This window comes from Cyclopterus lumpus, chromosome 7 (assembly GCF_009769545.1).
Source record: "Cyclopterus lumpus isolate fCycLum1 chromosome 7, fCycLum1.pri, whole genome shotgun sequence".
NCBI lineage: Eukaryota > Metazoa > Chordata > Actinopteri > Perciformes > Cyclopteridae > Cyclopterus > Cyclopterus lumpus.
Window position 1 is genome coordinate 19,815,505 of NC_046972.1, and position 25,528 is coordinate 19,841,032.

General features: G+C 39.7%; 1 protein-coding gene across 1 annotated transcript; it reads left to right on the forward strand.

The window, feature by feature from the left end:
* Positions 1-13,541: 13,541 nt before the first annotated feature.
* LOC117733365 (chondroitin proteoglycan 2-like) lies at positions 13,542-16,509 on the forward strand. The gene is made up of 4 exons (XM_034536959.1): positions 13,542-13,600; positions 14,135-14,166; positions 15,206-15,232; positions 15,460-16,509. Exons 2-4 carry the CDS (start codon positions 14,142-14,144, stop codon positions 16,182-16,184), a joined length of 777 nt encoding a protein of 258 aa, XP_034392850.1. The 5' UTR covers positions 13,542-13,600; positions 14,135-14,141; the 3' UTR covers positions 16,185-16,509.
* The last annotated feature ends 9,019 nt before the right edge of the window (positions 16,510-25,528 follow it).

The following is a 25,528-nucleotide window of genomic DNA, read 5'->3' on the forward strand; positions in this document are numbered from 1 at the left end:
AGTCTATGACTTTACTGATGTGGAGTTCGAATCCAAATGAGGACCACTTAATGTGATTTAGCTAATTTTTAGCATATTTTAGCATACAACTTAATTGGATTCCAGTTGAAAAAAACTTGTTAAATTAAGTTGGGACATGTAATTGTTAATAATGAAGTTGCCTCAATAAAAGCTTCTGCGACAATTACAACTAACGGGAGTGTTGTAATTCATTTAAGAACAAAAATAATCAGTAACATATTATTTTAAAGTTTTCTGAATCTGTTCTTTTGATTTACAGAATATTATTTTACAGGGCAAACATTTCCAGAGAATAAAGAAATGTGATATATGTAAATGATAAAAATAATTTATTAACTATAGCTACTTTTTAAGTATCTTGGGTGTTATTTATAGTAATAATAAGGGTCCAAAATTGGGTATTTTTAAGTCAAATCACATGAAACATTTGGCCACAAACACAATATCTTCTAGTATCTTTTAATTCAGAATATGTCTCTCAATCTGACTGGGACACTGCTCCTAAAACCTGAATGAATAGCTGGCTGCCTGGTGTTGATTACAGGCTGTATGCCTTCTATATTATATTATAGAGCAATACAATAGGTGTTGAATAACATAGGAAAACATTGTAACAGATCACTCAGGTCAATATATAGAAATACACCTCCTTAACCCTATAATGTTTCACTAGAAATATTATTGGAGTATTTTCAGCATACTATAGAATAGTGGTTCTCAAATGGGGGTTTGTGAGATTTAAAAAAAAAGAAAATTAAAATTAGAATACATTTTTAAAAAACAAAATATTTAATAAATATTCAATAATTAATAAGTCTATGTTCATAAACTGAATTGAATATATTAAATCAGACACTGATGGCACAGCGCTGTGTATGACACTTTTTTTTTTTAACCAAAAATGCTTTGGACTGGTATTCAGATGGCGTCCTGTACACAAGCCAACATGTGAATAAGGGGAGTACTGGCACTTATATTTCTCCCTTTCAAGCCCTAAGCTTAATCTTAGGCAGGTCAGATGCTAATAATGAAAAATAAGTGATCTGATTCATTAAATCTTTAGATTCTAACATTTGGTGTTTTACACATGAAAACTCATTTGCATTACTGTTTGAGTGTTTTATATCCACTCAGGGCATGTGTGACTATTTTTACGTAGTTCCAAGTGGTGCTTTGCATCAACAAAACACACCTTCATGTTGTTTTAATGGATGGCACATTGTTGTTCCAATGTGTGAGATCATCAGGTCTCAGAGCATGTGAGACATGGCAGTGCAGGCTACTGATCAAGTTCCTAACGTCAACCTTGTATATTGTTATTGGAGTAAGGGACCATTGCTATAACAGGAATAGGGCTTGTCAATTGTTTAGGGCCAGTTACAGCATTTGCAGCTATCTTGAAAGACCACATTTGTTGGGCAGTTAAGGATCCAGGTGATGCCATTGGCACAACTGTAAAAGGAACTCGGGGCATCAGGTTTGGCATGAATCCCACCAGTCTTTGTAGCACAGAAATTGTCTGGGATGTTGGATGAAGTAGATATTGATGGTCTGGGACAAGGTTTGGTGTGAGGTGGATGTTTGTTTATTGACGGAGTCACTTGATTTAGGGTGGTTTCCATAGTGGGAAGGGGATGAAAATCTGTAGAATTAATAGTACATTTTCTTTAGTCTATACAGTCAAAGTTCACAAATGTCAATAACTAATTACTGGCTGGATCATGAAAAAAATATTTCTACACACCCTGGGATACGAGAGAGCGAAGGTAGCTGATGAGGGAGTAGTTTCCCTGTACACAGAACTATCCCTTGAAATCATCCATATCCAGAGCCCAGACAAAAGATAGCCCACACCCACAGCTGCCCATAGAAATTGCATGTGAAGTCTATTTGTTATTGTTAGAGACTTTTTAAACCACTGTGTAATTAGATGTGCCTTAAGTGTTGTTCCTTATTTCAAGAAAGAAACTAGCCTTGTTCTGAATATGTATTGTTACTTTGTCTCAATAATTTGTGTCATGTCATAATGATCTCAACACGAGATCTTGATAAGATTTTATTGTCCTGAGTGATGTGATTTGTATGGTTATTGTGTGTTTTTTTTAAACTATATAATTAATATTCAGTTATGTTGTTACATTTTCTCTGGAGCAATGAATTAATAGAATATATTTTGTGCAAAAATAATTCACGATATATTATGTTCACAGAGTACCATGTTTTCAATTTATTTTATTTTTTTACTACTTCTGCCCGGATGACCATTTGAGGTGAAAACCAAATGACCTTTTAACTTATATGCACAACAACAAATTACATTTATTCTCGTCTTGCTCTGCCTAAAAGTACCTAAAGATTGTTCTCTTCTCTTTGACCAGTTGTTTGTCTTTAAGAGCATTGTAAGGCATGGCCAGATAAAAGGCAGTTTTTTACCTGTAGTTCCCGGTCAGTTGCTACTAGACTCCAGGAGATTAATAAATATATGCAAAACAACATCTGTGGTAACCTGTTCTTTGTACTTCTTATATTATGTGATAACCTGTTCTTTGTACTTCTTATATTCTGTGGTAACTTGGTCTTTGTACTTCTTATAGTCTGTGGTATCTTGGTCTTTGTACTTCTTATATTCTGTGGTGGCCTGTTCTTTGTACTTCTTATATTCTGTGCCATGTTACAGGACTCTGTCTCTCGACTCACACGTTAAAAAAAATCACAACTCTGCAGTCGCTGATTCCATTTCCGTCATTTGATCGAATTATTTACACTTTTATCAAACTCAAAACCATAATAAGTCTAAAATGAGGTCAAAGACATGATGTAAGGAGATACAGTATATGTATGCAATTGCTGTGACTATCTCATGACAGCTCCCACCACCACAACTCCTCTCAATTGCTGTAAATGTCCTACTTTATTACCCACAGATTATTTAAAAATCTAAAGGGGCTCATGCCAACCCTGCTGGGCCAAGAATGCTTTACAACTGTGCACGTCAGAAAGCTCACACCCACAGCTACTAATTAAAATTGGGTGTGAAATTGGTTTGTTTCCTTCTGGGAAACTTTTAATTAAGGTGTAATTAAGATGTGCCTTATATGCTCTTCCTCATTTCAACAAGGAAACTAGCCTTGTTCTGTCCATGTATTGTTACTGTGTCTCAACAATTTGTGTATTTTGATAAACCTTACATCGTATCATAATGTTGTATTACATATATCTGTTCCCACTCATGTGTAAACGTTTTTCTTGAAAGCTGTACTTTGTTGTTTATTGCATTACTTTTATCTTACATTAGGCGAGTATCTTTATTTTCATGGTCACTCAGTATGAATAATGAGTTTTCTGCAGGAAATAAAGCAATCGACAGCTGCCAATGTGACATTATAATAAAAAAAGGTTATTTGTCCTTTTGTTGTATCAATCAACCCATATAATACCAACATTTACCCACATCTGAAAATATCCAATCATTGTGACTTTAGTAACCCTTTGAGATAAACAATGAGTCACAACTGTGAACTCTGATAACCACTTTTATTCTGTGCCAGTTTCCATCGGTGGACAATTGTAAAATTGGAACATTGTGACGTACTTTATTGCCACACCCCGTCAGCTTCATACCCATTTAAAGCATCACAGAGAGACATCTGTCAGTCATCAGTCACAGCAGAGAGACAGTGTTTACTTCTTTCACCATTTGTAAGTATAACTTTTACTACGATTTCAACAATCCACTTTTTCACTGTTTTGCTTGTGTTGCAGTGTATATTGCTATACATATATCAAATAAAGGGATTTTGTATGTGTTGGAAGATGCTGAGTACCACTATGTCCTTCCTACTGTCTACCTATACTTTAGGCATTCGATAGCTGTATTGTACATTTTTTCTCTCATTTCGGTTCACTTAATTGTCAAATTTTGAATGTTTATCAAGGTGATAATTGAGAATATGCCTTACATATTTTGGTAGGGGCTGACAGTGGCTGTTGGCTTTATCTTATATGCTAAAATACACCAGTTTTTCCAATAATTTGAAAACCACAAACTGCCTATTGGCACTGCTGGACACACCACAGAATATGAAAGTGACACACTTTCTAAAGACGATGCAGCAAGTTTGTGTATTATGCTGTCAGGTTTTCTGACTTAAAATGAAAACAATTTGCAGGAACAATTTATAAATATTTGGCTCAGGATGAGTATTTGTTTAACTTGTTAATAATTGTTTTCATATATGTTTCCGCTGCACATTAATCAAATGCTTCTGTTTCTGCTTACCCACATAGTGACAAAATGTGCAAGCTCACTCTAACTGCAGGTAAGGCCCCAAATCACAACAAGCTATTTTTTAACTTACTTCCAGTGGTCTATGGTATCTGTTGAAGATCAACATGGTCTTAAACAACTCTTTTGCTTGCACTTGCCTAAAAGCAAAATGCTTAGTGGATTAATGAATTTATATTAACATTATTGTAATATTGGTTTGTTTACCTATGTTTTTGCCACTCAGATAATAGTTACAGTTAATGTAATTCACTTTATATTCTTGATAATCCACACAGCGTTATAATACTATAATACTTTTGTTATTGTTATTTTTTGGCTTGAATGTCCTTAGGCCTGTGCTGTGCAGGGTAGAGGGTGTGTTAGGTAACTTCAGTGTTTGGTCTGGGTTTTTAGTTCCATGACAGAGGTTAACTTCTTACCTGCATAGATTGCCATGGTTACTTATGCTAAACACCTAACTTGCTCCGGAGAAGGTGATGTTAAAGATAGGAGGTCAACTCGTATAAAAGCAGCGCCTCCTGAACTAAACTGATTTAGAATATCACTGCTTCAAGCAGTACTATCATAGATCTGTTAATGTACGCATTAACACAGTAGGCATTTTCTGGCCGGCTGTCCTTCCTTCATTTGTCAGTTTAAACCTTGATACCTTAGCACTGAATTACGTGTTTAACTTCTACGTATTAGTCCGATATTATAATTTTGTCTTCGCTCTGCTGACAGCAGACTTGTCCGTTGTGGTGATTGGTCAGATGCTGCAAACATTTTTTTCTTTTTATGTGAACACGGTCATAACCAGATTAAAAAAACCCTGGATTGATTTACGGAGTAGATTACCATCTTAATGGGATTGTTGTTGTTAGGGTTAGTTTAACCAGATAACCAAAACATAGCCTGGGTATGTTGAACTCACTTATGGGTACAGTCCCTTGTTAATCTGAGTTTAAAACCGATACTAACCAGTCTGTCACTTTGAAGGTCTCTGTGTGATCATCGCCAGATTGGGTAAGTTTATCACATGTATAATTCATAATTAACAGTCTTACTATTCAATAAATGATGTCCTTAACTCAACAATTAGAGAATCAGCAAGGTATGGGGTAGTGGTGATTCAATGTCATTATCTTTAATATAATCCTTTTTTATTACATTTATACATTTTCGTTATGCAGAGTGAAAATATGTGCTCTTTCAGAAAGAACTATTAACACAAATATGACTATAATTCTTGTAGGTTTACCTGGCCTTGTGACAGGAATTCCATTACTTCCTGTAAACCCCTGTCATGGAAGAGCGGATGGGAACTACGCTAACCCTGTTGACCAACATTCATTTTACCAATGTCTAGCTGGAAAAACCCACGTCCAACCATGCCCAGCAGGTTTGGTGTTTGCACAATACAAAAATGCCTGTGACTATCCTGCTCAAACTACCGGATCCCCAAACGGAAACTACTGTCATGGAAGAACAGATGGGCAATATACCAACCCTCATGACCAACATTCTTTTTTAAGCTGTTCAGGTGGCATAACCTACATCCTAAAATGCCCATCAAATTTGGTATATGTAGAATCCATAAATGCCTGTGACTATCCTGCTCAAACTACCGTATCCCCAAACGGAAACAACTGTCACGGAAGACCAGATGGGCAATATACCAACCCTCATGACCAACATTCGTTTTTAAGCTGTTCAGGTGGCATAACATACATCCTAAAATGCCCATCAAATTTGGTGTATGTAGAATCCATAAATGCCTGTGACTATCCTGCTCAAACTACCGGATCCCCAAACGGAAACTACTGTCATGGAAAACCGGATGGGCATTATAGCAACCCTCATGACCAACATTCTTTTTTGAGCTGTGTAGCTGGAAAAACCCACGTCCAACCATGCCCTGCAGGGTTGGTGTATGCACAATACAAAAATGCCTGTGACTATCCTGCTCAAACTACCGGATCCCCAAACGGAAACTACTGTCATGGAAAAGCAGATGGGCAATATACCAACCCTCATGACCAACATTCTTTCTTAAGCTGTTCAGGTGGCATAACCTACATCCTAAAATGCCCATCAAATTTGGTGTATGTAGAATCCATAAATGCCTGTGACTATCCTGCTCAAACTAACGGTACACAAAACGGAAACTACTGTCATGGAAAACCAGATGGGCATTATAGCAACCCTCATGACCAACATTCTTTTTTGAGCTGTGTAGCTGGAAAAACCCACGTCCAACCATGCCCTGCAGGGTTGGTGTATGCACCATACAAAAATGCCTGTGACTATCCTGCTCAAACTACCGTATCCCCAAACGGAAACGACTGTCACGGAAGACCAGATGGGCAATATACCAACCCTCATGACCAACATTCGTTTTTAAGCTGTTCAGGTGGCATAACATACATCCTAAAATGCCCATCAAATTTGGTGTATGTAGAATCCATAAATGCCTGTGACTATCCTGCTCAAACTAACGGTACACAAAACGGAAACTACTGTCATGGAAAACCAGATGGGCATTATAGCAACCCTCATGACCAACATTCTTTTTTGAGCTGTGTAGCTGGAAAAACCCACGTCCAACCATGCCCTGCAGGTTTGGTGTATGCACCATACAAAAATGCCTGTGACTATCCTGCTCAAACTACCGTATCCCCAAACGGAAACTACTGTCACGGAAGACCAGATGGGCAATATACCAACCCTCATGACCCACATTCGTTTTTAAGCTGTTCAGGTGGCATAACATACATCCTAAAATGCCCATCAAATTTGGTGTATGTAGAATCCATAAATGCCTGTGACTATCCTGCTCAAACTACCGGATCCCCAAACGGAAACTACTGTCATGGAAAAGCAGATGGGCAATATACCAACCCTCATGACCAACATTCTTTCTTAAGCTGTTCAGGTGGCATAACCTACATCCTAAAATGCCCATCAAATTTGGTGTATGTAGAATCCATAAATTCCTGTGACTATCCTGCTCAAACTACCGGATCCCCAAACGAAAACTACTGTCATGGAAAACCAGATGGGCATTATAGCAACCCTCATGACCAACATTCTTTTTTGAGCTGTGTAGCTGGAAAAACCCACGTCCAACCATGCCCTGCAGGTTTGGTGTATGCACAATACAAAAATGCCTGTGACTATCCTGCTCAAACTACCGTATCCCCAAACGGAAACGACTGTCACGGAAGACCAGATGGGCAATATACCAACCCTCATGACCAACATTCGTTTTTAAGCTGTTCAGGTGGCATAACATACATCCTAAAATGCCCATCAAATTTGGTGTATGTAGAATCCATAAATGCCTGTGACTATCCTGCTCAAACTACTGGATCCCCAAACGGAAACGACTGTCACGGAAGACCAGATGGGCAATATACCAACCCTCATGACCAACATTCTTTTTTAAGCTGTTCAGGTGGCATAACCTACATCCTACAATGCCCATCAAATTTGGTGTATGTACAATCCATAAATGCCTGTGACTATCCCAGACATCCTTATTAACCTACCACTACACATAACGGAAACCTCTCTCATGAAAGTCATGGGAAATACCCCATAGATATGTTAATTTATCTGAAATGCATTACTTAACTCCATGATCGTTGTATATGATTTAGGCCTATGTAATTGTTGGGGTATTTAATCGTATGTTTGTGTTCTCTTTGGTTTATGTTTAACCTTTGTTGAATGGATTTGTCTGACATTATGACACAGATGTTGCCTATTGCATTCATGTATTCATGCGCTGTCTCTAAGTACAAAAATCCTAACTTGCTCAAAATAATAAATCAATAATCAATATCACCGAAATAACAGACTTATAATGGCACGTTTTTTTCGGGGGGGGGGGGTTGATCTATGTTTGGTTGTTCTGTATTGGTTGCTGTTTGCCTATCTGCTGTTTGTGAAAATGAACAACACAATATAGACCTTTTTTATAATAAGTCCAACAGCTGGCCAGTGGCAGTGTAGAGTGGCAGAGCAACAGGACTGCCCTAACTTCAGTGCCCAACAACAACTCCTAGGTAGAATATGTAAGCAGTCCAAATGGTGCTCTGTTATCCTCCAGCAGCCACACATTCATGTGACTATTCAAAGTAGTACGACTGAAGCCTCAACAGGAGAGAGGTAGATTATGTGTTTGTATTGTAACTTTGTCTCAAGAATTGTGTATTTAAATCATGTCATGTCATGTTTACATATATTTATTGAACTCAGGGAGTCTTAAAAGTAACTGGCCATGAACGAACTGGCATGTTATGGCTGTAACTCTCAGTTTATCTAAACCTGTTATGTTCATTATTTGCTGGACTCTACAGGAGAGGAGAGATAGGCCTGAAATATCTTACATCTAACACTGCAAAACAAATGTGGTCCTTAAAAAATACTGCAATTACTGTTGGTATCCTGGCATCAATCAGTGATATTATACCACATACCTGTGCGTTAATTATCCATAAAAGTGTAAAGTCAGATGTCTAGTGTTGCTCACTGATTAACTGACTTGTTAGAAAAAAATTGTTCCCGACACCTAACTTCCACAGAATTGGTTTTGAGTAAATTCTGTCTGCAAGGTGCAGTCTATGACTTTACTGATGTGGAGTTCAAATCCAAATGAGGACCACTTAATGTGATTTAGCAAATTATTAGCATATTTTAGCATACAACTTAATTGGATTCCAGTTGAAAAAAACTTGTTAAATTAAGTTGGGACTTGTAATTGTTAATAATGAAGTCGCCTCAATAAAAGCTTCTGGGACAATTACAACTAACGGGAGTGTTGTAATTCATTTAAGAACAAATATAATCAGTAACATATTATTTTTAAATGTTCTGAATCTGCTCTTTTGATTTACAGAATATTATTTTACAGGGCAAACATTTCCAGAGAATAAAGAAATGTGATATATGTAAATGATAAAAAGAATTGATTAACTATAGCTACTTTTTAAGTATCTTGGGTGTTATTTATAGTAATAGTAAGGGTCCAAAATTGGGTATTTTTAAGTCAAATCACATGAAACATTTGGCCACAAACACAATATCTTCTAGTATCTTTTAATTCAGAATATGTCTCTCAATCTGACTGGGACACTGCTCCTAAAGCCTGAATGAATAGCTGGCTGCCTGGTGTTGATTACAGGCTGTATGCCTTCTATATTATATTATAGAGCAATACAATAGGTGTTGAATAACACAGGAAAGCACTGTAACAGATCACTGTGGTCAATATATAGAAATGCACCTCCTTAACCCTATAATGTTTCACTACAAATTTTATTGGAGTATTTTCGGCATACTATAGAATAGTGGTTCTCAAATGGGGGTACGTGCAGGCAGTCCAGGGGGTTTGTGAGATTTAAAAAAAAGAAAATTAAAATTAGAATACATTTTTAAAAAACAAAATATTTAATAAATATTCAATAATTAATAAGTCTATGTTCATAAACTGAATTGAATATATTAAATCAGACACTGATGGCACAGCGCTGTGTATGACACTTTTTTTTTTTAACCAAAAATGCTTTGGACTGGTATTCAGATGGCGTCCTGTACACAAGCCAACATGTGAAAAAGGGGAGTACTGGCACTTATATTTTTCCCTTTCAAGCCCTAAGCTTAATCTTAGGCAGGTCAGATGCTAATAATGAAAAATAAGTGATCTGATTCATTAAATCTTTAGATTCTAACATTTGGTGTTATACACATGAAAACTCATTTGCATTACTGTTTCAGTGTTTTATATCCACTCAGAGCATGTGTGACTATTTTTACGTAGTTCCAAGTGGTGCTTTGCGTCAACAAGACACACCTTCATGTTGTTTTAATGGATGGCACATTGTTGTTCCAATGTGTGAGATCATCAGGTCTCAGAGCATGTGAGACATGGCAGTGCAGGCTACTGATCAAGTTCCTAACGTCAACCTTGTATATTGTTATTGGAGTAAGGGACCATTGCTTAACAGGACTAGGGTTTGTCAATTGTTTAGGGCCAGTTACAGCATTTGCAGCTATCTTGAAAGACCACATTTGTTGGGCAGTTAAGGATCCAGGTGATGCCATTGGCACAACTGTAAAAGGAACTCGGGGCATCAGGTTTGGCATGAATCCCACCAGTCTTTGTAGCACAGAAATTGTCTGGGATGTTGGATGAAGTAGATATTGATGGTCTGGGACAAGGTTTGGTGTGAGGTGGATGTTTGTTTATAGACGGAGTCACTTGATTGAGGGTTGTTTCCATAGTGGGAAGGGGATGAAAATCTGTAGAAATAATAGTACAATTTCTTTAGTTTGTACAGTCAACGTTCACAAATGTCAATAACTAATTACTGGCTGGATAATGAACAAAATATTTCTACACACCCTGGGATACGAGAGAGCGAAGGTAGCTGATGAGGGAGTAGTTTCCCTGTACACAGAACTATCCCTTGAAATCATCCATATCCAGAGCCCAGACAAAAGATAGCCAACACCCACAGCTGCCCATAGAAATTGCATCCATCCATCCATTTTCAATACCGCTTATCCTCATTAGGGTCGCGGGGGCGCTGGAGCCTATCCCAGCTGACATAGGGCGAAGGCAGGGGACACCCTGGACAGGCCGCCAGTCCATCGAGGGCACATTTAGGGACATACAACCATTCACTCTCACATTCACACCTATGGGCAATTTAGAGATCAATTAACCTGCAGCATGTCTTTGGACTGTGGGAGGAAGCCAGAGAGCCCGGAGAGAACCCACACTGCCACGGGGAGAACATGCAAACTCCACACAGAAGGACCGCTCCGACCGGGAATTGAAGCCACGGCCCTCTTGCTGTGAGGCGACAGTGCTAGCCACTACACCACCTTGCAGCCCCAGGTGGATGTTTGTTTATAGACGGAGTCACTTGATTTAGGGTGGTTTCCATAGTGGGAAGGGGATGAAAATCTGTAGAAATAATAGTACACTTTCTTTAGTTTGTACAGTCAACGTTCACAAATGTCAATAACTAATTACTGGCTGGATCATGAACAAAATATTTCTACACACCCTGGGATACGAGAGAGCGAAGGTAGCTGATGAGGGAGTAGTTTCCCTGTACACAGAACTATCCCTTGAAATCATCCATATCCAGAGCCCAGACAAAAGATAGCCCACACCCACAGCTGCCCATAGAAATTGCATGTGAAGTCTATTTGTTATTGTTAGAGACTTTTTAAACCACTGTGTAATTAGATGTGCCTTAAATGTTGTTCCTTATTTCAAGAAAGAAACTAGCCTTGTTCTAAATATGTATTGTTACTTTGTCTCAATAATTTGTGTCATGTCATGATGATCTCAACACGAGATCTTGATCAGATTTTATTGTCCTGAGTGATGTGATTTGTATGGTTATTGTGTGTTTTTTTTTTACTATATAATTAATATTCAGTTATTTTGTTACGTTTTCTCTGGAGCAATGAATTAATAGAATATATTTTGTGCAAAAATAATTCACGATATATTATGTTCACAGAGTACCATGTTTTCAATTTATTTATTTTTTTTACTACTTCTGCCCTGATGACCATTTGAGGTGAAAACCAAATGACCTTTTAACTTATATGCACAACAACAAAATACATTTATTCTCGTCTTGCTCTGCCTAAAAGTACCTAAAGATTGTTCTCTTCTCTTTGACCAGATAAAAGGCAGTTTTTTACCTGTAGTTCCCGGTCAGTTGCTACTAGACTCCAGGAGATTAATAAATATATGCAAAACAACATCTGTGGTAACCTCTCCTTTGTACTTCTTATATTCTGTGGTAACCTGTTCTTTGTACTTCTTATATTCTGTGGTGGCCTGTTCTTTGTACTTCTTATATTCTGTGGTAACTTAGTCTTTGTACTTCTTATATTCTGTGCCATGTTACAGGACTCTGTTTCTCAACTTACACGTTTAAAAAAAATCACAACTCTGCAGACGCTGATTCCATTTCCGTCATTTGATCGATTTATTTACACTTTTATCAAACTTAAAAACCATCCATCCATCCATCCATTTTCAATACCACTTATCCTCATTAGGGTCGCGGGGGTGCTGGAGCCTATCCCAGCTGACATAGGGCGAAGGCAGGGGACACCCTGGACAGGCCGCCAGTCCATCGAGGGCACATGTAGGGACATACAACCATTCACTCCTATGGGCAATTTAGAGATCAATTAACCTGCAGCATGTCTTTGGACTGTGGGAGGAAGCCGGAGAGCCCGGAGAGAACCCACGCTGCCACGGGGAGAACATGCAAACTCCACACAGAAGGACCGCTCCGACCGGGAATCGAACCCGCAGCCCTCTTGCTGTGAGGTGACAGTGCTAGCCACTACACCACCGTGCAGCATAATAAGTCTAAAATGAGGTCAAAGACATAATGTAAGGAGATACAGTATATGTATGCAATTGCTGTGACTATCTCATGACAGCTCCCACCACCACAACTCCTCTCAATTGCTGTAAATGTCCTACATTATTACCCACAGATTATTTAAAAATCTAAAGGGGCTCATGCCAACCCTGCTGGGCCAAGAATGCTTTACAACTGTGCACGTCAGAAAGCCCACACCCACAGCTACTAATTAAAATTGGGTGTGAAATTGGTTTGTTTCCTTCTGGGAAACTTTTAATTAAGGTGTAATTAAGATGTGCCTTATATGCTCTTCCTCATTTCAACAAGGAAACTAGCCTTGTTCTGTCCATGTATTGTTACTGTGTCTCAACAATTTGTGTATTTTGATAAACCTTACATCGTATCATAATGTTGTATTACATATATCTGTTCCCACTCATGTGTAAACGTTTTTCTTGAAAGCTGTACTTTGTTGTTTATTGCATTACTTTTATCTTACATTAGGCGAGTATCTTTATTTTCATGGTCACTCAGTATGAATAATGAGTTTTCTGCAGGAAATAAAGCAATCGACAGCTGCCAATGTGACATTATAATAAAAAAAGGTTATTTGTCCTTTTGTTGTATCAATCAACCCATATAATACCAACATTTACCCACATCTGAAAATATCCAATCATTGTGACTTTAGTAACCCTTTGAAATAAACAATGAGTCACAACTGTGATAACCACTTTTATTCTGTGCCAGTTTCCATCGGTGGACAATTGCAAAATTGGAACATTGTGACGTACTTTATTGCCACACCTCGTCAGCTTCATACCCATTTAAAGCATCGCAGAGAGACATCTGTCAGTCATCAGTCACAGCAGAGAGACAGTGTTTACTTCTTTCACCATTTGTAAGTATAACTTTTACTACGATTTTAACAAACCACTTTTTCACTGTTTTGCTTGTGTTGCAGTGTATATTGCTATACATATATCAAATAAAGGGATTTTGTATGTGTTGGAAGATGCTGAGTCCTTCCTACTCTCTACCTATACTTTAGGCATTCGATAGCTGTATTGTAAATTTTTTCTCTCATTTCAGTTCACTTAATTGTAAAATTTGAATGTTTATCAAGGTGATAATTGAGAATATTCCTTACATATTTTGATGGGGGCTGACAGTGGCTGTTGGCGTTATCTTATATGCTAAAATACACCAGTTTTTCCAATACTTTAAAAGCCACAAACTGCCTATTGGCACTGCTGGACACATCACCGAATATGAAAGTGACACACTTTCTTGACTTGAAATAAAAACAATTTGTGGGACCAATTTATAAATATTTGGCTCAGGATGAGTATTTGTTTGACTTGTTAATAATTGTTTTCATATTTGTTTCCGCTGCACATTAATCAAATGCTTCTGTTTCTGCTTACACCCATAGTGTCAAAATGTGCAAGCTCACTCTAACTGCAGGTAAGGCCCCAAATCACAACAAGCTATTTTTTAACTTACTTCCAGTGGTCTATGGTATCTGTTGAAGATCAACATGGTCTTAAACAACTCTTTTGCTTGCACTTAATTTTGTTTACCTATGTTTTTGCCACTCAAATAATAGTTACAGTTAATGTAATTCAATCTATATTCTTGATAATCCACACATCGTTATCATACCTATGTTTTCTTTTTCTTTTGTTAATTTTTGGGTGGACTGACCTTGGGCCTGTGCTGTGCAGGGTAGAGGGTGTGTTAGGTAACTTCAGTGTTTGGTCTGGGTTTTTAGTTCCATGACAGAGGTTCACTTCTTACCTGCATTGATTGCCATGGTTACTTATGCTAAACACCTAACTCGCTCCGGAGAAGGTGATGTTAAAGATAGGAGGTCAACTCGTATAAAAGCAGCACCTCCTGACCAATCAAAGCTCGGTCATGGATTGTATATTATTAATAGACAATTAGGAAGAAGTTAAAGTCATGAATTTAGACTAAAAGTAACAGTTTAAACAGATACATGCAAAAAAAGACCGATGGCAAGAAGTCGCAGAACTGTGTGAATGTGTAAATAAACTGATTTAGAATATCACTGCTTCAAGCAGTAATATCATAGATCTGTTAATGTACGCATTAATACAGTAGGCATTTTCTGGCTGGCTGGTCTTCCTTCGTTTGTCAGTTTAAACCTTGTTACCTTAACAGTGAATTACGTGTTTAACTTCAACGTATTAGTCCGATATTATAATTTTGTCTTCGCTCTGCTGACGGCAGACTTGTCCGTTGTGGTGATTGGTCAGATGCTGCAAACACCGCCTCTTTTTATGTGAACACACTCATAACCAGATTAAGAAACCCTGGATTGATTTACAGAGTAGATAACCATCTTATTGGGATCGCGGTTGTTAGGGTTAGTTTAACCAGATAACCAAAACATAGCCTGGGTATGTTGAACTCGCTTATGGGTACAGTCCCCTGTTAAGCTGAGTTTAAACCTGATACTAACCAGTCTGTCACTTTGAAGGTCTCTGTGTGATCATCGCCAGCTTGGGTAAGTTTATAACATGTATAATTCATAATTAAAAGTCTTACTATTCAACAAATGATGTCCTTAACTCAACAATTAGAAAACCAGCAAGGTATGGGGTAGTGGTGATTCAATGTCATTATCTTTAATGTAATCCCTTTTTATTACATTTATACATTTTCGATATGCAAAGTGCAAATATGTGCTCTTTCAGAAAGAAGTATTAACACAAATCTGACTAATTCTTTTAGGTTTACCTGGCCTTGTGACAGGAAATCCATTATTTCCTTTAAACCCCTGTCATGGAAGAGCGGATGGGAACTACGCTAACCCCGTTGACCAACATTCATTTTACCAATGTGTAGCTGGATACACCTTTGTCCAACCATGCCCAGCAGGTTTGGTGTATGCACCATACAAAAATGCCTGTGACTATCCTGCTCAAACTACAGTATCCCCAAACGGAAACGACTGTCACGGAAGACCAGATGGGCAATATACCAACCCTCATGACCAACATTCGTTTTTAAGCTGTTCAGGTGGCATAACCTACATCCTAAAATGCCCATCAAATTTGGTATATGTAGAATCCATAAATGCCTGTGACTATCCTGCTCAAACTACCGGATCCCCAAACGGAAACGACTGTCACGGAAGACCAGATGGGCAATATACCAACCCTCATGACCAACATTCGTTTTTAAGCTGTTCAGGTGGCATAACATACATCCTAAAATGTCCATCAAATTTGGTGTATGTAGAATCCATAAATGCCTGTGACTATCCTGCTCAAACTACCGCATCCCCAAACGCAAACGACTGTCACGGAAGAACAGATGGGCAATATACCAACCCTCATGACCAACATTCGTTTTTAAGCTGTTCAGGTGGCATAACCTACATCCTACAATGCCCATCAAATTTGGTGTATGTAGAATCCATAAATGCCTGTGACTATCCCAGACATCCTTATTAACCTACCACTACACATAACGGAAACCTTTCTCATGAAAGTCATGAGAAATACCCCATAGATATGTCAATTTATCTGAAATGCCTTACTTAACTCCATGATCGTTGTATATGATTTAGGCCTATGTAATTATTGGGGTATTTAATCGTATGTTTGTGTTCTCTTTGGTTTATGTTTAACCTTTGGTGAATGGATTTGTCTGACATTATGACACAGATGTTGCATATTGCATTCATGTATTCATGTGCTGTCTCTAAGTACAAAAATCCTAACTTGCTCAATATAATGACGAAATAATAAATCAATAAAATATCACCGATATACCAGACTTATAATGGCATGTCTTTTTTTGGGGGGGGGAGGGGGGTGGGGGTTGATCTATGTTTGGTTGTTCTCTATTGGTTGCTGTTTGCCTATCTGCTGTTTGTGAAAATGAAAAACACAATATAAACGTTTTTTATAATAAGCCCAACAGCTGGCCAGTGGCAGAGCAACAGGACTGCCCCAACTGCAGTGCCCAACAACAACTCCTAGGTAGAATATGTGAGCAGTCCAAATGGTGCTGTTATCTTCCAGCAGCCACACATTCATATGACTATTGAAAGTAGTACGACTGAATAGTCGTACTAGTATACGACTGAATAGTCGTACTAGTCAACAAGACACACCTTCTGTTATCCTCCAGCAGCCACACATTCATATGACTATTGAAAGTAGTACGACTGAAGCCTCAACAGGAGAGCGGTAGATTATGTGTTTGTATTGTAACTTTGTCTTTAATAATTGTGTATTTAACATACCGCAAATCATGTCATCAGGGAGTCTTAATAGTAACTGGCAATAAATGAACTGGCATGTTATGGCTGTAACTCTCAGTTTATCTGAACCTGTTATGTTCATTATTTGCTGGACTCTACAGGAGAGGAGAGAGAGGGCTGAAATATCCTACATCTAACACTGCAAAACAAATGTGGTCCTTAAAAAATACTGCAATTACTGTTGGTATCCTGGCATCAATCATTGATACCACAAACCTGTGCGTTAATTATCCATAAAAGTGTAAAGTGTAAAGTCAGATGTCTAGTGTTGCTCACTGATTGGAGTATTTTCGGCATACTATAGAACAGTGGTTCTCAAATGGGGGTACGTGCAGGCAGTCCAGGGGGTACGTGAGATTTGAAAAAAACGAAAATTAAAATTAGAATAAATTTAAAAAAACAAAATATTCAATAATTAATAAGTCTATGTTCATAAACTGAATTGAATATATTAAATCAGACACTGATGGCACAGCGCTGTGTATGACACTTTTTTTTTTTAACCAAAAATGCTTTGGACTGGTATTCAGATGGCGTCCTGTACACAAGCCAACATGTGAATAAGGGGAGTACTGGCACTTATATTTTTCCCTTTCAAGCCCTAAGCTTAATCTTAGGCAGGTCAGATGCTAATAATGAAAAATAAGTGATCTGATTCATTAAATCTTTAGATTCTATCATTTGGTGTTTTACATATGAAAACTCATTTGCATTACTGTTTGAGTGTTTTATATCCACTCAGGGCATGTGTGACTGTTTTTCCGTAGTTCCAAGTGGTGCTTTGCGTCAACAAGACACACCATCATGTTGTTTTAATGGATGGCACATTGTTGTTCCAATGTGTGAGATCATCAGGTCTCAGAGCATGTGAGACATGGCAGTGCAGGCTACTGATCAAGTTCCTAACGTCAACCTTGTATATTGTTATTGGAGTAAGGGACCATTGCTATAACAGGAATAGGGCTTGTCAATTGTTTAGGGCCAGTTACAGCATTTGCAGCTATCTTGAAAGACCAAATTTGTTGGGCAGTTAAGGATCCAGGTGATGCCATTGGCACAACTGTAAAAGGAACTCGGGGCATCAGGTTTGGCATGAATCCCACCAGTCTTTGTAACACAGAATTGTCTGGGATGTTGGATGAAGTAGATATTGATGGTCTGGGACAAGGTTTGGTGTGAGGTGGATGTTTGTTTATAGACGGAGTCACTTGATTTAGGGTGGTTTCCATAGTGGGAAGGGGATGAAAATCTGTAGAAATAATAGTACAATTTCTTTAGTTTGTACAGTCAACGTTCACAAATGTCAATAACTAATTACTGTCTGGATCATGAACAAAATATTTCTACACACCCTGGGATACGAGAGAGCGAAGGTAGCTGATGAGGGAGTAGTTTCCCTGTACACAGAACTATCCCTTGAAATCATCCATATCCAGAGCCCAGACAAAAGATAGCCAACACCCACAGCTGCCCATAGAAATTGCATGTGAAGTCTATTTGTTATTGTTAGAGACTTTTCAAACCACTGTGTAATTAGATGTGCCTTAAATGCTGTTCCTTATTTCAACAAGGAAACTAGCCTTGTTCTTAATATGTATTGTTACTTTGTCTCAATAATTTGTGTCATGTCATGATGATCTCAACACGAGATCTTGATCAGATTTTATTGTCCTGAGTGATGTGATTTGTATGGTTATTGTGTACTTTTTCCTATATATTAATATTCAGTTATTTTTTTTTGTTTTTTGTTATTTTGTGCAAAAATAATTAACGATATATTATGTTCACAGAGTACCATGTTTTCAATTTATTTTATTTTTTTACTACTTCTGCCCTGATGACCATTTGAGGTGAAAACCAAATGACCTTTTAACTTATATGCACAACAACATAATACATTTATTCTCGTCTTGCTCTGCCTAAAAGTACCTAAAGATTGTTCTCTTCTCTTTGACCAGTTGTTTGTCTTTAACATCATTATAAGGCATGGTCAAATAAAAGGCAGTTTTTTACCTGTAGTTCCCGGTCAGTTGCTACTAGACTCCAGGAGATTAATAAATATATGCAAAACAACATCTGTGGTAACCTCTTCTTTGTACTTCTTGGTGGCCTGTTCTTTGTACTTCTTATATTCTGTGGTAATTTTGTACTTCTTATATTCTGTGATAACCTGTTCTTTGTACTTCTTATATTCTGTGGTAACTTGGTCTTTATACTTCTTATATTATGTGGTGGCCTGTTCTTTGTACTTGTTACTGGTCTATGTACTTGCTCGTAAGCGTTAACTGACATGAGAATTATTCTGCCTCCACCTACGCTCTACCCAAAAAACTACTTAATACTGTTTATACTGTGGAGACAAATTGTCCAACTGGCACTAATGAAATAGCAATTTAAATTAAGGTATGAATTAGAGCATCAATTATCAACCAACGGAGAATCTCGTTGAATGCAAAAAAAAATATTTTAATAAAGTGCAATAAAACACACACCACGCGTCGGCTTCCCTGTAGAAAGAATTAACTACGCTTTCTACTTGTCATTCTTGGATGTGAAGAAGCATTTGGATTGAGTTCTCCACAGAGATATTAATCAAGTTGACCTTTTATTCATGATATATTATATTATATTATATAGGAATGAATTGGTGTTTTCAACTACAGATGTTGCTACTTTTATTTGGCGTGTTTGCTGTGACGATAAAAAAAGGTGCCATGCGGTCTTTGAGAGGGAAAGGGTATGTATTTTTAGAGCAACAGGACTGCCCCAACTGCAGTGCCCACCAACAACTCCTAGGTAGAATATGTGAGCAGTCCAAATGGTGCTCTGTTATCCTCCAGCAGCCACACATTCACATGACTATTCAAAGTAGTACGACTGAAGCCTCAACAGGAGAGAGGGAGAGAGATTGGGCTGGAATAGCCTACATGCAAAGCTGCCAAATTAGCCTTAAGATATGACTTTGATTGCTGTGATTATTCCACAAAATTTCCCAGAATTACCAGGACACATTCTTGAAACCTCTGTAATAGACGGCTCAATGGGCATTACACCAACCCTTATGACACACATACTTTTTACAGTTGTGCTAGTGAAAGAGCCTACATCCAACGCTGCCAACACATTTTGGTCTTGATACAATATTTTAATTGCTTTGACTATCCCACAACAACTACCAGAACCAAAACAACCACCACTACCCTGTCTGAACAACCTGGTAACCCTTGCATTGGAAAGGTTTGCCGGCCGTGCATTTCGGACCCAGGCCTTCTGTGCCGTCTCTGCTAGAGCTGAACACCCTAATCACCTCATTATGATGACACAGCTACAGGTTATTATTTGTTTTGTGTAAACACCTCATATTTGACAAGTGAAATAAAAATGCAACACCTACAAATACACTAAATGCAGAGTGCAGATCCATAAGTACACGCATGACGGCATGCTGCGTCATTAACGGACAATGCATAGTCACATCAACGTAATTAACACAAGGACAAGAACAAATTCTTAAAAGAACCAGTCACATTTATTTATAACAAAACATGACGAAAGAAAATCAACTAAACGGGGGGACTAAAACACTACGCTGAAAATAACGAGCCATTCAAATATTATTAACATCAGAAGTAACAATATTAATTAACTAGCGTAACGGTGGCCTGACCTGGACAGCAAAAGCTATGATTGGCCTGATCCGGACGAAACCGACGTGACGCAGTTTCCGGTCTTTTTCCCGGCATTTTTCTTCGGCGATCGCGATTAAAGAAATAAGTGGAATTATTTTATACATATTAAAGAATCTACGTGTCAAATGTCATTAAGATATATGGACGTTTACATGTCTAAATAATACAGGAAAGTTACGTTGATAAGAGAAAGCAGTAAGAACACTCGGGCGATGATCTTAAAAAAAAAAACTCTTAAAAAGTATTTCTGTATTTTCATCGTACTGCTAATATGAGCTAGCATATGAATCCATTTTGTCGCTAGCTTTACACTAGCCAATGAAAATATGCCATCATGTGTGATGTAGACTGTTGTCGACGGGAGAGAGGGGGCTGGCAGAAATGTTTGACGGATTAAAAAAAAAAAAAAAATGTTGCGTCAGCTGGAAAAAAGAACACATAATCGCACCACTATAAGGGAGGCAGCTGTTTGTTTAAAGCTCTGAAAACATAAAGGCAGACATATTAACATGTTATTCCTTGTTTTTCATAAGCCAGGCTACATCAAGTATATTCATGCAAAATGATCTTACTATTAAATTATGCAAATAATGTTGGTGTGTGTGTTTGAGAGTGAGAGAGACTGTCTGTACATTTGTTGAAAGTCAGCAGTGGCTCTTATGATTAGAAATGTTGTATGTGTAGATAAACCTCCAATATAATACAGTGCTAGGTTATATATAAAGTTCATAAAATGTAATATTGTTGAGTAAATTTCTCTTTTGTGTGGTTCATGTTCCTGCCTGAAAAGACAGAGCGAAGGAAGAGAAAAGAGGCAGAAACAAGGAGAAAGGAAAAGAGGAAGCAGAAAAGAGTAGAAAGAAGCAGAAAAGAAAGATAGGAAGGAGAAAATAAGCAGAAAAGAGTAGAAAGAAGCAGAAAAAGATAGGAAGAAGGAGAAAAGAAAGGTAGGTAACGTGTGTCTGTGTGAGAGTGTTTTCCTTTACAGGAGGACCAAGAAAAGAAAAGATGGATATAGAAAAATCTTGTAAATCTGCAATAGTTTAAGGTAAATATATATACATATATGTATATGCATGTGGTAAATATGCATGTGTCTATACATGGTGAACTGGCAATTTATAGAATTAATCAACCTTATTAAGACATTTAAAACTAATTTTGAAATTAATTTCTGACTGCCAAAATTAATGTTTTTTTGAAGATGCCAAACATCCGGAAAATCCGGAAGAGGGAGTGGAAGACAAGGAAGTGGTCCCAGGAGGCCATGATGCAGGCAGCACACTCTCCGGTCCCCCTTCTTGAAGATGGGAACCACCACCCCGGTCTGCCAGTCCATGGGCACTGTTCCCGACCCCCATGCAACACTGAAAAGGCGTGTCAACCAAGACAGCCCAACAATGTCCAGCGCTTTCAGCATCTCAGGGGCGGATCTCATCCACCCCTGGCGCCAAGGAGCTTTTTGACTACCTTAGCGACCTCTGCCAGGGATATGGGTGAAACCACCCCAAAGTCTTCCGGCGCTGCCCCCTCTCCGGGGGACATGTTGGCCGGGTTTAGGAGTTCCTCAAAGTGCTCTTTCCACCGCCCGACGATGTCCTCAGTCCGGGTCAGCAGTTCCCCCCTCCTGCTGAGAACAGCCTGGGGTAGACCCTGCTTTCCCTTCCTGAGCCGTCGGATGGTTTGCCAGAACTTCCTTGAGGCCAACCGAAAGTCCTTCTCCATGGCCTCCCCAAACTCCTCCCATGCCCGAGTTTTAGCCCCCGTGACCATCGCCGCTGCAGCCCTTCTGGCCCGCCGGTACCCGTCAGCTGCTTCAGGAGACCCCTGGGCCAGCCAGGCCCGAAAGGTCTCCTTCTTCAGTTTAACGGCTTCCCTCACCCCCGGTTTCTCGGGTTGCCGCCACGACAGGCACCGATGACCTTCCGGCCACAGCCCTGAGCAGCCGCGTCCACAATAGAGGCTTTGAATAAGGTCCTCTCGGATTCCATGTCCCCAGCCTCCCTCGGGATTTGTGAGAAGTTCTTCCGGAGGTGGGAGTTGAAGACCTCCCGGACAGGATCCTCTGCCAGACGTTCCCAGTTCACCCTCACTACACGTTTGGGCTTGCCAGGTCTTTCTAGCCGAGTCCCCCGCCATCTGATCCAACTCACCACCAGTTGGTGATCAGTTGACAGCTCTGCTCCTCTCTTCACCCGAGTCAGATGATACGATTACAAAGTCGATCATTGATCTCCGGCATAAGGTGTTCTGGTACCAGGTACACTTATGAGCCACCTTATGTTCGAACATGGTGTTTGTTATGGACAAACTGTGGCTAGCACAGAAGTCCAACAACAAAACACCATTCGGGTTCAGATCGTCAAGCCGTTCCTCCCAATCACGCCCCGCCAGGTTTCTCTGTCATTGCCCACGTGAGCGTTGAAGTCTCCCAGGAGAACTATGGAGTCGGCAGGCGGCGCCCTTTCCAGGACCCCTCCCACCGACTCCAAGAAGGCCGGATACTCCGAAATGCTGTTCGGTGCATAAGCACAAACAACAGTCAGAGCCTTACTCCCCGCAACCCGTAGGCGCAGGGAGGCGACCCTCTCGTTCCCCGGGGAAAACTCCAACACAGCGGCGCTCAGCCGGGGGCTCGTGAGTATCCCCACTCCCGCCTGGCGCCTCTCACCCTGGTCAACTCCAGAAAAGGACAAAGTCCAACCCTTCTCCAGGAGCTTGGTTCCAGAGCCCATGCTGTACGTGGAGGTGAGCCCAACTATATCTAGCTGGTACTGCTCCACCTCCTGCACCAGCTCCGGCTCTTTCCCCGCTAGTGAGGTGACGTTCCACGTCCCTAGAGCTAGTCTATGCCGCCGGTGATCGGCCCGCCCAGGTCTCCCGCCTGGCCCGCCGCCCGGTCTACATAGCACCCGACCCCGATAATTCTCCCTGCGGGTGGTGGGTCCACAGGGTGACTGCTGCTCCACGATGTTTTTTTCGGGCTGAGCCCGACCGGGCCCCATGGGCGAAAGCCTGGCCACCAGACGCTCGCCGACGAGCTCCCCTCCTGGGTCTGGCTCCACCTTGTGGAGCTACATTGCCCTTGTCCGGGCAAGGTAGCTTCAGTCCGTGGGCTGCTTATCATCAGGGTTTATTGAACCGCTCTTAGTCTGGGCTCTCCCCCGAGACCTGTTTGCCTTGGGAGACCCTACCAGGGGCTGATGCCCCGGACAACATAGCTCCCAGGATCACTGAGCCACTAAAACTCCACCACGTTAAGGTGGCGATTCATAGGAGGAGCAAATTCTGATCATTTTCTTTAATTAAAAGTTTTTTTTAAATTCTGTGTATAGGTCACACTCCTGAAGACATGGAGACAGTTTGGGAGTGTGGCCGGTGCAGGGAAGCCGACCCTCCCGAGAGTCCTAGCCCACACACGTGGTATCACACCACGTGTGTGGGCTGGGACGAGGAGCTGGATGAGGAAGATTATTTTGAATGTTATATAATAAAAACAACACCATAGACACATTAACACAACGCTACTGCAAATGCAAAAAAAAAAAGAAGCAGTAAACTCACCAGATGCTCACTTAAAAACAAAGTCCATTCTCCTCTCTTTGCGAAGAAAGAGTTCGATGATGCGGTTGTAAAGTGTGTCAGTGCGCCACAGCTTCACCAACAGGTCCCTCTCAATGGCCATGGATGCCAGTGAGGACAGCCGAGCCTCCCCAGTTGCGTTTCTGCATTTGATGCGTTTTTTGGCTGAGAATGTCCGCTCCAAGACGCTCGGTCGCAAATAAAAGGCATTCCCAGCAATACAGTTTGCAACTCTTCTCCGATGCTGTCATCCAGGAATATCGTTCGTAGTTGGCGAACTGAAAGTGGTCTGTTAGCTGTGGGGTAGGGCGGCCATTTTCTACGATTTCGTGCTTTTCCTCAAACGTCCTCCTTGAGAAGCCACCAAGTCAGGTTCTAGTACTCCTCCTTCAGACATAGATGAAAGAACTAAAATATTATAAATTCAATTACTTCTCGAAACAACAGTTTCAATAACAGAATAGTTTTCTGTTAGACGACGAGTCACAGTAGCCGATTCACCAATCACATCACGCATGGTAATGGTCACGCAGGCTGTGTGACCAATTACAAAAACGAATGGAAATACGTGGAAAACAAACCCGTTTAAAATAGTTGAGTCTTCTAGAAGCCTGGACGTGTGATTGGTCACACGGCCCGCGTGACCATTAACATATGCGATGTGATTGGATAACGATGCTGTTAAGCAGCTACCTATGGAAGAGGAATATCAGAGGCCTGAAGCAGAGGAACACATCAGACTCCTGTCTGTGCAATGAGAAAATAAGCTAATCGGGAAAAATTATTATAATACATGTAGTGTATTTGTGAAAAACAATTACACAAGCTATAACTTTGTGATTCTGTTTAGGCCTTCAGAGAAGGCTTTGAAGGCCCTGACTTATTGTAACTTTGTCTCAATAAATTGTGTATTTAACATACAAATCATGTCATGATGTTTACATATATTTGTTGATCTCAGGGATTCTTAATAGTAACTGGCCATGAATTAACTGGCATGTTATGGCTGTACCTCTCAGTTTATCTAAACCTGTTATGTTTTTTATTTGCTGTTGCCAGACTCTACAGAGGAGGAGAGAGATAGGGCTAAAATATCCTACATCTAACACTGCAAAACAAATGTGGTCTTTCAAAAATACTGCAATTACTGTTGTTATCCTACAATATTTCCCACTTCCACCACGACAAAAACCACAATGACCAAAACTACTCTATCTTAATAACTTGAAAAACACTTTATTAGAAAATGTAGTGGGCC

What these genes read in the sequence shown, in the direction of transcription:
- LOC117733365 (XM_034536959.1), top strand. Translation starts at nt 14,142, where the DNA reads ATGTGCAAGCTCACTCTAACTGCAG. An exon ending in CAAGCTCACTCTAACTGCAG is followed by an intron (nt 14,167 to 15,205) that starts GTAAGGCCCCAA and finishes GTCACTTTGAAG; the next exon opens with GTCTCTGTGTGATCATCGCC. An exon ending in TGTGATCATCGCCAGCTTGG is followed by an intron (nt 15,233 to 15,459) that starts GTAAGTTTATAA and finishes TAATTCTTTTAG; the next exon opens with GTTTACCTGGCCTTGTGACA.